Genomic DNA, 15,345 nt, shown 5'->3' with positions numbered 1-15,345 from the left:
GCCTGTGTACAGTCATACCTTTTAATGTATTTTCCCAATCCACCTCAGCCAATTTGTTCCTCGTGTCTTCATAATTTCCTTTATTCAACTTTAACACCCTCGCTTCAGAGTGAACTATCTCACTTTCAAACATAATGTAAAATTCTATCATATTGTGGTCATTCATCCCTAAAGGCTGTTTCAAACAAGATTATTAATTAGCCCTTTTTCATAATACTATATCTAAAATAGCCTGTCCTCTAGTCTGCTCCACAATATACTGCTCTAGAAAACCATCCCAACCACACTCCAGAAACTCGTCTTTCACAGCATTAGTGCTCAATTGGTTTACCCAACCTATATGCTGATTGAAGTCACCCATGATTACTGTATTGCCCATGCTATATGCTTCTCTCATCTCCTGACTAATACCATGCCCACACTATCACTACTGTTTGGTGACCGATAAACAACTCCAATCAATGTCTGCTGCCCTTTGCTGTTTCTTAGCTCCACTCAAACAGGTTCCACACATTGTTCTGCCGATCTGAGATGGTCCCTTACTAATGCACTGATCCCAGCCCTTATTATCAGCGCAACCCCACCTCCTTCCCCTTCTTGTATGTCCTTCCTAAATGTCGAATATTTTTGAATATTCACTTCCCAGTCTTGGTCACCATGCAGCCATGTTTCTGTAATGGCAATTATATCATACCTGTTTAACTCCTTTTGTGCTTTTAGATTATCTACCTTATTGCGAATGTTGCGCACATTCAGGTAGAGCGCCCTTAAATTTGTCTTTTTAACATAATTCCGCATTCGAAGCATACTCAATGCTCTGCTTTGTTTCTTCGGCCTTCTAGTCTCACCACTAATTCCTGTTACCAACTTTACTTTTTTCCAGTTTGGGCCACCCCTCAGGTTCCCACCCCCCCTGACAAGCTAGATTAAACCTACCCCAACAGCACTAGCAAATCTCCCTGTGAGTATATCAGTCCCAGTCCTGTTAAGATGTAACCCGTCCAGCTTGTATAAGTCCCACCTGCCCCAGAACCAGTCTCAATGCCTCATAAATCTAACTCCCTCCCTCCTAGGCCAGTTTTCCAGCCACGTATTTAATCAATCTATCCTCTTATTCCTATGCTCACTAGCACATGGCATTGGGAGTAATCCTGAGATTACTGCTCTTGAGATCCTGTTTTTAATTTCCTTCCTAACTCCTTGAAATCTGCTTTCAGGACCTCATCCCTCTTCCAACCTATGTCGTTGGTACCAATGTGGCTGATTCTCCTCCTGAGATTAAAGCCTGAGTCCTGTGCTTTTGTGCCCAAGGTCAGCCAGAATTCTGCTAATGATCTGTGACTCCCGTTGGAAGGTCGAGTGAGGACAGGCAGTGATCCTCAATGTGGTCTATTAGCTTGTCAAATGTTTATGGTTTTAGTTCCCCCATGAAGAATGTTTCCTGGACTGAGACTGACAGCAGTGGGATTATACCCCAGTGGGGGAGGGTGCTGGGGATGGGGGAAGGATGAGATCTGTTTTTACCTCTGTTACTTTTTGTGTGTGTGTGTCTCTCTCTCTGTTGTTAGGTGTGGCTGTGCGGGTTCATCAGGAAGTCCCGTTGCACGTTGGGATTACCAGCAGGAAGTGGCTGTGCCTGGGAATTCCACCCAGCACTGAGATGGTGCCTCTGAGGTACACAGTGTGTGTCAGTGACAGCCTCACAACAGTCCACCAGCAAGTTGGAAGTATGATCCCTGCAGCCCAGTCTGCCCTCCCAGACACCAGTATCTTACAGTAAGAGGCAACACTCTGAAACTTCTCTTCACCATGAGTAGACCCTCCTGTGGCATTGATTGCTTGAATCTTTGCTATTTTGTTTGGTCAGAATGGCCCCTTTTTTTAAACAAAACCACCACTGTTCAAAAACATCACTAAGCAGATTGGGGTTTTATAAAAGAATAGCAGGATCTGTAGGGCAGAATGGAGGCAAAAGCATTGAATGTGGGTGAAAGAGCTGGAAACAGGGTAGTTAGAAATGAGAGAGGTTGTGGGACAAAGAGAAGAAGACTGAGTGTTCAAGAGAGATCAGGGAAAGAGGAAAATGGGGTATTAACCAGGAAGAAAGACTTGGGATAGTTGAATATAGAAAGTACAAAAGCAAAATACTGTAGGTGCTGGAAATTTGAAATCAAAACATAAAATGCTGGATAAAAACAAAAGAACTGCGGATGCTGGAAATCCAAAACAAAAACAGAATTACCTGGAAAAACTCAGCAGGTCTGGCAGCATCGGCGGAGAAGAAAAGAGTTGACGTTTCGAGTCCTCATGACCCTTCGACAGAACTTGCGTTCGAGTCCAAGAAAGAGTTGAAATATAAGCTGGTTTAAGGTGTGTGTGTGGGGGGCGGAGAGATAGAGAGACAAAGAGGTGGAGGGGGGGTGGGGGGGTGTGGTTGTAGGGACAAACAAGCAGTGATAGAAGCAGATCATCAAAAGATGTCAACGACAATAGTACAATAGAACACATAGGTGTTAAAATTAAAGTTGGTGATATTATCTAAATGAATGTGCTAATTAAGAATGGATGGTAGGGCACTCAAGGTATAGCTCTAGTGGGTTTTTTTTATATATATAATGGAAATAGGTGGGAAAAGGAAAATCTTTATAATTTATTGGAAAAAAAAAGGGAAGGGGGAAACAGAAAGGGGGTGGGGATGGGGGAGGGAGCTTACGACCTAAAGTTGTTGAATTCAATATTCAGTCCGGAAGGCTGTAAAGTCCCTAGTCGGAAGATGAGGTGTTGTTCCTCCAGTTTGCGTTGGGCTTCACTGGAACAATGCAGCAAGCCAAGGACAGACATGTGGGCAAGAGAGCAGGGTGGAGTGTTGAAATGGCAAGCGACAGGGAGGTTTGGGTCATTCTTGCGGACAGACCGCAGGTGTTCTGCAAAGCGGTCGCCCAGTTTACGTTTGGTCTCTCCAATGTAGAGGAGACCACATTGGGAGCAACGGATGCAGTAGACTAAGTTGGGGGAAATGCAAGTGAAATGCTGCTTCACTTGAAAGGAGTGTTTGGGTCCTTGGACGGTGAGGAGAGAGGAAGTGAAGGGGCAGGTATTGCATTTTTTGCGTGGGCATGGGGTGGTGCCATAGGAGGGGGTTGAGGAGTAGGGGGTGATGGAGGAGTGGACCAGGGTGTCCCGGAGGGAGCGATCCCTACGTAATGCCGATAAGGGGGGTGAAGGGAAGATGTGTTTGGTGGTGGCATCATGCTGGAGTTGGCGGAAATGGCGGAGGATGATCCTTTGAATGCGGAGGCTGGTGGGGTGATAAGTGAGGACAAGGGGGACCCTATCATGTTTCTGGGAGGGAGGAGAAGGCGTGAGGGCGGATGCGCGGGAGATGGGCCGGACACGGTTGAGGGCCCTGTCAACGACCGTGGGTGGAAAACCTCGGTTAAGGAAGAAGGAGGACATGTCAGAGGAACTGTTTTTGAATGTAGCATCATCGGAACAGATGCGACGGAGGCGAAGGAATTGAGAGAATGGGATGGAGTCCTTACAGGAAGCAGGGTGTGAGGAGCTGTAGTCGAGATAGCTGTGGGAGTCGGTGGGTTTGTAATGGATATTGGTGGACAGTCTATCACCAGAGATTGAGACAGAGAGGTCAAGGAAGGGAAGGGAAGTGTCAGAGATGGACCACATGAAAATGATGGAGGGGTGGAGATTGGAAGCAAAATTAATAAATTTTTCCAAGTCCTGACGAGAGCATGAAGCGGCACCGAAGTAATCATCGATGTACCGGAGAAAGAGTTGTGGAAGGGGGCCGGAGTAGGACTGCAACAAGGAATGTTCCACATACCCCATAAAGAGACAGGCATAGCTGGGGCCCATGCGGGTACCCATAGCCACACCTTTTATTTGGAGGAAGTGAGAGGAGTTGAAGGAGAAATTGTTCAGTGTGAGAACAAGTTCAGCCAGACGGAGGAGAGTAGTGATGGATGGGGATTGTTCGGGCCTCTGTTCGAGGAAGAAGCTAAGGGCCCTCAGACCATCCTGGTGGGGGATGGAGGTGTAGAGGGATTGGACGTCCATGGTGAAGAGTAAGCGGTTGGGGCCAGGGAACTGGAAATTGTTGATGTGACGTAAGGTGTCAGAGGAATCACGGATGTAGGTGGGAAGGGACTGGACAAGGGGAGAGAGAAGGGAGTCAAGATAACGAGAAATGAGTTCTGTGGGGCAGGAGCAAGCTGAGACGATCGGTCTACCGGGGCAGTTCTGTTTGTGGATTTTGGGTAGGAGATAGAAGCGGGCCGTCCGAGGTTGGGCGACTATCAGGTTGGAAGCTGTGGGAGGGAGATCCCCAGAGGAGATGAGGTCAGTGACAGTCCTGGAAACAATGGCTTGATGTTCAGTGGTGGGGTCATGGTCCAGGGAGAGGTAGGAGGAAGTGTCTGCGAGTTGACGCTCAGCCTCCGCGAGGTAGAGGTCAGTGCGCCAGACAACAACAGCACCACCCTTGTCAGCGGGTTTGATGACAATGTCAGGGTTGGACCTGAGAGAATGGAGTGCAGTAAGTTCAGAGAGAGACAGGTTAGAATGGGTGAGAGGAGCAGAGAATGCTGGAAATACTCAGCAGGTCTGGCAGCATTAATGGAGAGAGAAACAGAGTTAATGTTTCAGGTTGCTGCTCCTTCATCAGAACAGAGGACTAGAAAGTACAAAATTTGTCTAAAAAAGAGAATATAACAGACAAAGATGAATTCTGAGAATAGTATAGTGGCTAACTACAGGGAAGCCAAAAGACTCTTGTAAACATTTAAATGCTAACAGGTTGGTCAAAGGAAGGGTAGGCTGATTAATGAACATAAAAGGACAGTGGCAGTGAGTGCGGAGAGGGGGTAACTGGGAATTAGAGAGAGAGAAGGGGTAACTGGAAATTAGGGAGGGGGTAACTGGGAATTAGAGAGAAATAGAGAGGGGGTAACTGGGAATTAGAGAGGGGATAATTGGAAATTAGAAAGGGCAGTAACTGGGAATTAGAGAGGGGGTAACTGGGAATTAGAGAGGGGGTAACTGGGAATTAGAAAGGGCGGTAACTGGGAATTAGAAAACGGGAACCCACCTTGATTCCGTAACCTTTAATGTCCCTGCCTAAAAAAAAAGTATCAATCGTAGTTTTATAATTGACCCCCTGCCCCCTCATCCCCTCCACCTCCCCACCAAGCCTCAACAGCTTTTTGGGGAAGAGAGTTCCAGATTTCCACGACCCTGTGTGTGAACAAGTACTTTCTGAATGGCCTAGCTCTTGTTTCCCTTGCTCTGGACCATCCCTCTTTCGGAAAGCAATGCTGAATGCTAGCCTTCACCAGACAGACATGTTAGTACAGGTCCTCACACCATTTCCCTGGTTGTGTCATGCTGCTGTCTCATCAGCACATCGGTTCGTAGCTGGGTCGCACTTCCTGTGATCTTTGACAGCCCTTCATGATTCAGAATGCTGGTCTGCACTGAGCTGGAATCAGCCCCTCCACCTCCCTATTTAATACCCAGTTCCGGATTCTTTCCTCAACCCCTTCCTCAACAACAAATTCCAATTTCTTTAACATAACAAATTGTCCCAAGGAGCTTTAGAGGTGTTAACAAACAAAATTTGACACTGAGTCACAGAAGGAGGTAGTGGGTCAGATAACTTAAAACTTGGTCAAAGAGGTAGATTTTAAGGAGCCTCTTAAAGGAAGGAAGTGAGATAGAGAGGTTTAGCTAAGGAATTCCAGAGCTTAAGTCAGAGGCAGCTGAAGGCAGAGCTGCCAATGGTGGAACAATTACAATCAGGAATGCTCAAGAGGCTGGACTTGACAAAGCAGAGAGATCTTAGGGATCAGCCAGGCTGTAGATTACACAGAGAGTGAAGGGTCAGGCCATGGGGGAACTTGAACGCAAGGATGAAAGTTGTAAAATTGAGGTGTTGCTTAACTGTGAACTAATGTAGGTCAGCGAGCACTGGGATAACAAGCGAACTGGACATGGTGCAAGTTCGGACATGGGCAGTAGAGTTTTGGATGACCTTAAGTTTGCAGAGAATAGAGTGAGGGCGGTCAGCCATGAGAGTGTTAGAATAATCAACTCCAATGGTAACAAAGGCATGAATGAGAGTTTCAGCAGCAAATGAACCAAGAAAGGGGCAAAGTATGGCGATGTTCTGGAGGTGGAAATGAGGCATTTTTAGTAACAGTGCATGCATTTAGTTGAAGCTCACCTCTGGGTAAAATATGACAACAAGATTGCAAACTGCCTGGTTCAACCTCAGTTATGAGGGATGCAGTCAAAGCCAAAGAAACAGAGTTTGTGACGGCCCGAAAACAAATGGCTTCAGCCTCCCCAGTATTGAACTGGAGGAAGTTTCTGTTTATCCGGTACTGGATGTTAGATAAGCAGTCTGATCATTCAGAGAGTGGTGGTGATGTAAAGCTGGATGTCATCAATGTACATGTGGAACCTGGCATTGTGGTTTCAGATGATGTTGCCAAGGGACAGCGTGTAGATGAGAAATTGGATGGGGCCAAGGATAGACCTTTGGGAGATACCAGAGGTAACAGTGCAGGAGCGGGAAGAGAAGCCACTGATTTTCTGACTATGATTAAATAGATAAGAATGGAACCAGGCCCACCCAGCTGAGCGATGGTGGAGAGGAGCTCGGAGGGGTTTGTGTGGTCAACTAAATCAAATGCTGCAGACAGGTCAAGAAAGACGAGGAGGGAAAGTTTACCTTTATCAAAGTCACATAGGATGTCACTTGTAACTTTTGTGAGAGCTGTTTCACTACAAGCAGGGGCAGAAATCTGATTGGGGGGAATCAAACGTAGATTTAGGAGGTGACAACATGTTCAAGGATTGGAGGGGAAGGGGAGGTTGAAGATGGGATAGTAGCTTGCAAGGTCAGAGGAATTAAGGGTTGTTTTTTGAAGGGTGATGATGGCAAATAATTGTTCAATATCAATTTCCCTCTCTTCCCACTCTCTGTTCAACACCACCTTCCTCTCTCTTCATCCTCTCTCTCTCTCCAATGCCAAGTTCCAACTCTTCCTCTCTCTCTCTGTTTAATACCGCCTTCCCCTCTCTCCCAAATACCCAGTTTTGCTCCCTCCCCCCCACCTTGCTCTCTCTCTGTTTAATACCTAGTTCTCGCTTCCACCTCTTTTGGTTTCTCTCTTTCTTTCTCTGTTTAATACCTAGTTGCCCTCTCTTCACCTGACCTCTCTCTCCATTAAAATGGAGAGATTGTGTTTAGTTTTGTTCTGGTTGATGAAAAGTGTTTCTTTGCTCCTCCTGAATGCAGATTTCCTTTCTGGAGGTTACAGAAAGCTGCTGATGTGGTCCAGAAAGTCGAGCACAACCTGAAGTCATTGTCCAACAAACTGAAGCAGCATCGGCTAGGAGACGGAGTGATAGATCTCAATGAGCAATCGACACAGCTGCTGTTTGGAGAGGTATAAGAGCCCTCTGTCTGAACCCACTTGGAGCAATGTGAAGTGATTCATTTTGGTAGGAAGGACATGGAGGGACAATATAAATAAAGGGTACAACCCTAAAAGGGGTGCTAAAATTGAAAATCTGAAACTTCACGTTAACTCCATGCTCTCCTGTAGTTATCGTCTAATAGTCACAAACCATTTTTTACACTGAGACATTTGGGGAGTAGAGTGATTCATCAGAATCATTGTCTGAGATCTTTCCAGCAACTATCTTTATAGGCTTGCTTTTCATCTTTCCAGAAAACAACTTGCAAAGTGATTCTGCTTCTTGTTGTTAGAGCAGCGCTTTCTCCACACTGGACATGCTTCCTTTACTTGTGTGTGGTGTCCTCCTTAATATTTATACCCAGTACTCTGGCTTCAATCTTTCTACTGATCCTTCTGTAAATAGTTTTTCTTTTTCTCCATTGTCTTGTGCTTGGAAAGCCTGAACTGCCTCTTAGCGGATCACAAAGCCTTGTCAATTCTCCCATCAATACTCTTCAGCTGATGATTAACCTCCTCAGAGCTTCTACACATATTAGCAGCTTTCTTGAGAGTAAATTTCTCTTCTTTCAGCAGACATGATCTTTTGTTTCCAAGATAATCCTATCTCAGGTCAGATCATCCTTCAGTTGCTCAAACTCACAAAATTCAGCTAGATGTCTCAGTGCTGTCACATCAATATTCTCCCCATTTTCCTGAGCTCTGGTGTTGAACATACAGTATTCATAAGTAACATTAATGAGGGCTCAGAGTGGATATTCACAGTCTCCAACATTTCACAAGTCTAGCTTTTTCTGCTCCTTATTGAGGTCTAGAGTGCAATAAATCTTGTAACGCTCTTTCCCTAGCACTGATAACAGAGTTAATAATCTTATTTGTTCAGGTTTCTTGTTTAACTCAGGTAATTCTGTAGTTCTGCATTGAGATGTGAAGAATTTCCAATTCGTTCTCAAATCACCTTTCATCCCTGTAGGGGCAGATACTGGAATATTCAAAGCCATTCTGACTCACCCAGCAATCAATGTTCTGTACAAAGAACTTTGAACTTTGCAGACTGAACATTTAATTATTCTCTGCTGATTCTTACGGCAGCTTAGCTCTTACAGCTATCAAAATCTACTGAAATTCAGTTGTACACACCTGACACCATGGTTCATGTTGTGCGTAAAAATGGCTTCTGCTTAAAGCCTTTGCCCAAGATGACTTTACAGGTCACATGGTAATGGCAAGCCAAAGTACACAAGAGACACAGTGCACAACGACATTTCTCCAAACAACTTTGGCTCTGCTCCAAGTGCAGGCCTTGAGGTCTAGGCTGCCCTCCCACCAGGTGCAAGCCTCTCCCCAGAGCTCTCTCCAAGCCCAGGGCTCTCTCAAAGCCCAGGCCCCTGCCAATGCAGCCCCCTCTGCAGGTGCATACCTTTCTCCAGACCCAGGCCCCTGCCCAGGCCGTTCCCAAAGTGTAGGCCTCGCTCCAGGCCCAGGCCAACTTCCAGGCCTCTTTCAAAGGTTGCCGTTTTTTGACCTTCCGGCCATCAAGCTGTCTGGAGAAATAACTGGGAATTCTCATGGCCAATCTGCAGTGAGAACTGGTGGGTAGAGGGAAACTTGAGTGAAGAATGGTCAGACACTGCTGACGAATGCTGGCTGGTAGTGACAGGCCTGCTGTCTCATGTAACATTATTGGTGCCTGCCAGGGAGTAACTCAGAATATCGTGCTACTGGAGCAGCCTGACTCAGTATCAACAAAGGGTCAAAGAGAAGGCCTTTACTTTACTATAAATGCTCTGTAAATGCTGAGACCAGTGATTTTTCACATATGGCTACAGGGAGGATGACCTTTGGAACAGATGATCCTCACTCACTCATCATGTATGATAGTCTGTACAGCTGAGTCAACAAGTGGCTTCATGAGCCAGCTGACATATACAGACAACCCTGGGCTCTTCATAGGACTGGCTCTCTGCCCAAGTTCATTCCTGGTAACATTTCCAATGGCTTGCTTGGTCCACTGGCTGATGTAGTGGATTCCCTGAATGTTTCTATGACACTGCTTGACTCTCTCCCCCTCTTCCACCTACCTGGCTACCCCTTTACCACCCCAGCTCCTAGTTTCTCCTGCTTTCACTGGTCAACTTGCCACTTCAGCATAAGTCGACTCTCTGAGTCTGTGGGTGAAGGGCAGGGTATGAGTGTGTAGCCAATCAGCAGGCTTTCAGTCCTGGGACTCCAGTGATATTGTCTGCCTGGCTGGGTTGGACTGGGCTGGATAGGGCTGGGCTGGTTATCAGGAAGTCACATTTCCAAGGTCGTCTGGTGCCTCTCTGCGTAACAAGGTCTCATTCTGGGTCAGTGCGACTTCACAGAAAGGAAGAGAGCCACACCTGCACCCGACCCCCCCACCCCTCGCTGCCCCCGATGCTCCTTCTCCGAGAGAAAACCTGCTATTTTCGTAATTCTTTTCTCCAGAGCTGTTTAGACTCAGTTCCAACTTGGTCCAGCTGGCTTTGACAGTGCTCTGAGTGTATGTACAGTTTGGACAGCAGTATCTGTTGTATGCTCAGAGATTCTGCTCAGAGATGGTTGAACATTAAGTGTTTATTGATCACACATAACTTAAATGATTATTGATAACACGTAACTATGTACATATATACAGTGTCTAACTCCAAGCTTGCTTCTACACGGGTCTCTGTCCAGTCCATAACTGATTCTAGTCTCAGGTCATGTGTCTCTATGTTCCGCAGGCAGGCATGCAACCGACCTGAACGGGCATAAAATAGCACGAGATGAGGTCAGGCAAGTGTCCCGATGTCATCACGGGCTCATGCGATATTTCGCCTGGCAGGCGTGTGCTGCAGTTTGGAGCGTGCCTGCCAACAATAAAGCAGGCAATTAAGCCCAAATGGCACAATTGTCTGCAACTTTTCGTGGCCCATCTAACCTTATGGTTAGTGGACAGGCGAATCGGCCAGGCAGCCTTTACAGCTTTGATGAAACCTCATCCAAGAGCGGGATGAAATCTGTTAGGAAAAAAATAAAAATAAATATCTGGGGATGGCATTTTTATGAGGTATCCTTTTAGGTGCTTTATTGTGATGGTTGGACATTTTTTCCCAGCTTTTTTGTGCTTTATTTTATTATTCGCAGGTCTGCAGCCTGTCTTCAGGGAGCTCCTTCAAAGTGCTTACCCATGCCCGTGGTGATGTCACCTGCCCTCTTTCCACCCCCACCAACCGCCCCCCCCCTCCCCCCCCCCCCCCCCCCCCCCCCCCCCCCCCCCAATTTCAGCAGCGCTGACCTTTTCAGCTCGTGTTTCACACTGGCTGGCCATTATCAGCATAAAATCACGGCCAGAGGCTGATCACGCTCAGGGGCCCGTTTCCTGACCACCAGTCACACCGACTGGGCACACCGATCACGCGCGCTGGACGAGGGAAAAATTCAGGCCAACATCTCCAATACTCAAGAAGCTTGCACCATCCAGGACAAAGCAGCCTACTTGATTGGCACCGCATCCACAAACATTCACTCCCTCCACCACCTACGCACAGTAGCAGCAGTATGTACCATCTACAAGATGCGCTGCAGGAATTCACCAAGGCTCCTTCAACAGCACCTTCCAACGCCACAACCTCCACCATCTAGAAGGATAAGGGCAGCAGATAGATGGGAACACCACCACCTGGAAGTTCCCCTCCAAGTCACTCACTATCCTGACCTGGAAATATATCGCCGCTCCTTCACTGTCGCTGGGTCAAAATCCTGAAACTCCTTCCCTAACACCTGTGGATGTACCTACACCACATGGACTGCAGGTGTTCTAGAAGGCAGTTAAGGATGGGCAATTAGGGATGGGCAATGAAAGCTGGCCTAGCCAGCGATGCCCACATGCGATAAATGAATAAGAAAAGAAAAATCACACTGTGGGCGGTACTGATTCCCAGCCCCACATTAACCCTTGCTATGCCAGATACTTATACTACATCTTCCCCAAATCTTTACCCAATGTATTTACATTATAATCATGCTACCCCTTCAACCCCCCCCCCCCCTCAAGTCTCTAACTTTATAAATTTAGGTGGCCTGGAGGCTTGACAATTCTTACAGATCTCGTTTTGGTCACATTTAGAGGGGTGGTGGGCTCTGCTGATTTGGGCAACCTTTGTTGATTTGGAGTTTGAGTTGTTGCCTGTGTTTCTGGCACTTTGTTGTCTTCTAATTCTCTCAAATGTATAGTAGGAGGTTCACCTCAAGGGATGAATGTATGTGAAATTTATACTGTTTAAGGCAGGTGGAGCAGCTGAAGCTGCATGGAAGGCCAGTAATAGGAGAGATTGACAAAGATGTCAGTCACCTGTTCCTCCTGATCATACCTTATGGTGTATGGATGAAGTGAGACCTTAGCTGGTCACTGTCTCCCCAGACAATGATGACCTCTCCCTCAAGTCTGTGATCTACACCCTGTTCCCATTTGTGTAACTGTGGCAGGTTTCTAGTGCAGTACATTCTATCGTAGGTGGCTGCCTGTTGCTGACTATAGGACTGTTCTCAGTCCTGAGTCTTCGGTAGTCCTTGACTGCCAACCTGGGGATTAGTTTCTTTGGCAGCATTGGAATTTGAGTGCGAAGTTTTCTGCCCATCAGGAGCTCTGATGGGGCCAATCCACATTGCCACGGGGTGGATCTATAAGTTAAAAGCGCTGTAGGGAAGTCATCATTCTTCTCAGAAAAGCTTTAATGGAGTGGATGTCCCTTTCTGCCTCACCATTTGATTGTGGATACCTTGGGGAGCTGGTATGGTATTGACAGCTGTAACTGATGGCAAATTGGGTGGCATTCGTTTGCAAATTGCAGGCCATTATTGGACACCACCTAGTCCAAGCCATGGCTCGGAAACATTTTCTACAAGGATCTCACGACTGCCTTGGTAGTTGTCGTGTGTAATTGCTTCACCTCAACCCATCAGAAGAGCCAGACAACCAAGATGAGGAAGGATAAACGCATTCAAAGGATTAACCTCCACCATTTCCACCAACTCCAGCAAGATGCCACCACCAAACACATCTTCCCCTCACCACCCCTGTTGGACCGTTCCTTCCGGAACACCCTGGTTCACTCCTCCAATGCCCCCAACACCTCATCCCCTTCCCACGGCACCTTCCTGGTGCAACACCTGCCCCTTTACCTCCTCCCTCCTCACCGCCCAAGGGCCCAAACACTCCTTTCAGGTGAAGCAGTGCTTTGCTTGCACCTCCTTCAATTTGGTCTACTGCATTCGCTGCTCCCAATGCGGTCTCCTCTACATTGGAGAGATCAAATGCAGACTGGGTGACCACTTTGCAGAACACCTTTGGTCTGTCCACAAGCATGACCCAACCTTCCTGTCACTTGCCATTTTAACACACCACCCTGCTCTCTTACCCACATGTCCATCCTTGGCCTGCTGCAGTGTTCCCATGTAGCTCAACACAAATTGGAGGAACAGCACCTCATCTTCCGATTAGGCACTTTGCAGCCTTCCGGACTTAACATTGAGTTCAACAACTTCAGACCGTGAACTCTCTCCTCCATCCTCATCCCCTTTTTTATCCTTTTTGTCAAAATTCATTTTTATTTTTTTATCCACTTATTATTTTTATTCATTTTTATTTTCATTCACTTATTCATTGTTTTATCCCCCTTTTTAAACCCCCCTTACCCCATTTTCGATCCCTTTTTCTCCCACCGCCGCCCCCTCCCCCCCACAAGGGCCATCTGTTACTTGTTCCATGTTGTTCTTTTCAGGATGCTTACCCTTGTCCTGCTATTATCACATTCTGTTTTCTTACCTTAATGCTGCTATCAGCACTTTTTTAGCCCGTACTACCAACCATTAACACTCCCTTTCTCCTTTTGTTCATGACATCTTTGTCAATCTCTCCTTTTGCTGGCCTTCTATGCAGCTTCAGCTGCCTTAAACATTATAAATTTCATCACATTTCTACTTCTCTGTGGCTCTGAAGAAGGGTCATATGGTCTTGAAACGTCAACTTTGTTTCTCTCTCCACAGATGTTGTCAGACCTGTTGAGTTTTTCCAGCATTTTCTGTTTATGTTTAAAATGAGTAAGGACTTGCCTTTAAGATGAATAAATTGATTCCCAACCGTTCTCATGGCCTGGTAGGGAACTATGTGGGGATGAGGGACTTCTCTGGTCTGGCTTGTGCAGCACACATACCCGGCAGTTTGCCATCATTTCTTCAATGGCCCTTGATATGCCCAGCCACCATACTGAAGATTGAGCTTGCGCTCTGCACTTTGTTATACCCAGGTGGCCCTGATGAAATAGTTGGAGAATCTCTGGCTAAAAGGAGACTCATCGTATACTAGCAGATCATCTTTCACAGTAAAATCTTTCTGCTGTTCAAACATGACACTACCACCTGGCCTCTGTTGCAACCACCCTTGTTTACAGTAATGGCAGATGTGGTCACACTCCTCATCTCGCATCTGTTCCTAGTGGATTTGCTGAAGTTTCTCTGAAGTAGCCAGCAATTATCTTTTCACCAATTGGGAGTATGACTTGAGCTCCTCAACCAAGCTGACATCATGTGTCACAGAAAGGTTGACCATGGCCCTGGATATTGTGCCTTCAGTTTCCCTTGAACATACACCATCTCATATGTGAATCTTTTGAGATACAAATGGAATTTCGAACTTCTGGGGGGCACCTTTGCAAGTTCCTTCTCGTCTAACAGTGAGACCAGTGGTTTATGATCTGTTTCAATGGTGACTTTCAGGCCGATAATGTAGTCAGAGGGCTTCTTGCAAGTCCATGTGATTGCAAGAGCTTCTTTTTCAATAACATAGAGGACAGTCCTCTAGATGGTCGGCAACATCCATCCAGTTGGTCCTGAAATAAAACTGCCCCTAGGCCTGTGGACAAGGCATCCACTACTACAGTGGGCAGGGATGGGTCATGAGCCAAGATATCGGGTGAGAGCAACATGGCTTTGATGTACCCAAACGCTTGCCCCTGGGAAACAGCCAAGACAGTCCATGACCCAGGGCCTCCAATCAAGCCCGAGGGAAGCACAGAAGTGAAATCCACTGAAACCCTCCCTCAAGTCCTGTCACAGCGCTCACCAGCGCAGAGACACACACCTTGGTGGGATATAGCTTTGGAGTAGTCTCGGGATCACAATCTGGTGAGCACATCGCACTTTCTGAGCAGGTGGCAGCAGGGATTTCCCAGGTGTCTGGCACTCGGAGGCCAGAAATTTGCTGAGTCTGAGTCAGATGATGAGCCTCTGGACTCGATCATGTCACAGTTGCTGGAACTGCAAAGGCAAGCTTGGGAACATCAAGAAGGGATGTCTGCTGCACCCCTCAGATTGCAAGGCACAATGGAGGAGTCTGTCCGCCTTCAGGCTGAGGTGATAGAGCCAGCATGCCAATGCATCGAGGTCAACACTGGTAGGATGGCGGCCGCCATGGAGATCTTGGTCCAGGATGTCACTCCTGCACTGCTGCACAAGCTGAACTCCATTGCCGATACCATAGTTGGCCTCCAAGAGTGTGTACGCGAGAGAAGGGTGCAGGGCAGCCTGATCTTAGTCTAGCTACCCCTTCTCCTCGAGGAGTGAGCGAGGGGCCACTGAGCACCAATAGGGATGAGGATCAGCAGGTGTACCCCCCAGGGCCATCCATCCAGTTGACCCCAGGAGTATCCGGCCCATTCGAATCCCCTCTTCCTCTGACCTCAGCAGCTCCAGCTCCACAAGCTGAGAAGGGTGCCATTGCTACACAGCAGGACCCCAAAGGTAGGCCGGACCCTCCACGGGACATCTGCCAAGGTTATTGCAG

At 47.1% G+C, this 15,345-nt stretch overlaps 1 protein-coding gene across 1 annotated transcript in view; it reads left to right on the top strand.

Annotated features, from left to right (window-relative positions):
- The window catches only part of si:ch211-236l14.4 (SITS-binding protein), a 1,411,255-nt gene that overhangs the window by 61,720 nt on the left and 1,334,190 nt on the right, over positions 1 to 15,345 (top strand). The window contains exons 3-4 of the mRNA XM_041196805.1: positions 1,569 to 1,776; positions 7,319 to 7,469. Coding sequence (XP_041052739.1) covers positions 1,569 to 1,776; positions 7,319 to 7,469 — 359 coding nt within the window. The remainder of the gene's footprint in view (positions 1 to 1,568; positions 1,777 to 7,318; positions 7,470 to 15,345) is intronic.

Source organism: Carcharodon carcharias, chromosome 10 (assembly GCF_017639515.1).
Source record: "Carcharodon carcharias isolate sCarCar2 chromosome 10, sCarCar2.pri, whole genome shotgun sequence".
NCBI lineage: Eukaryota > Metazoa > Chordata > Chondrichthyes > Lamniformes > Lamnidae > Carcharodon > Carcharodon carcharias.
This window is presented reverse-complemented; position numbering and strand designations above follow the sequence as displayed.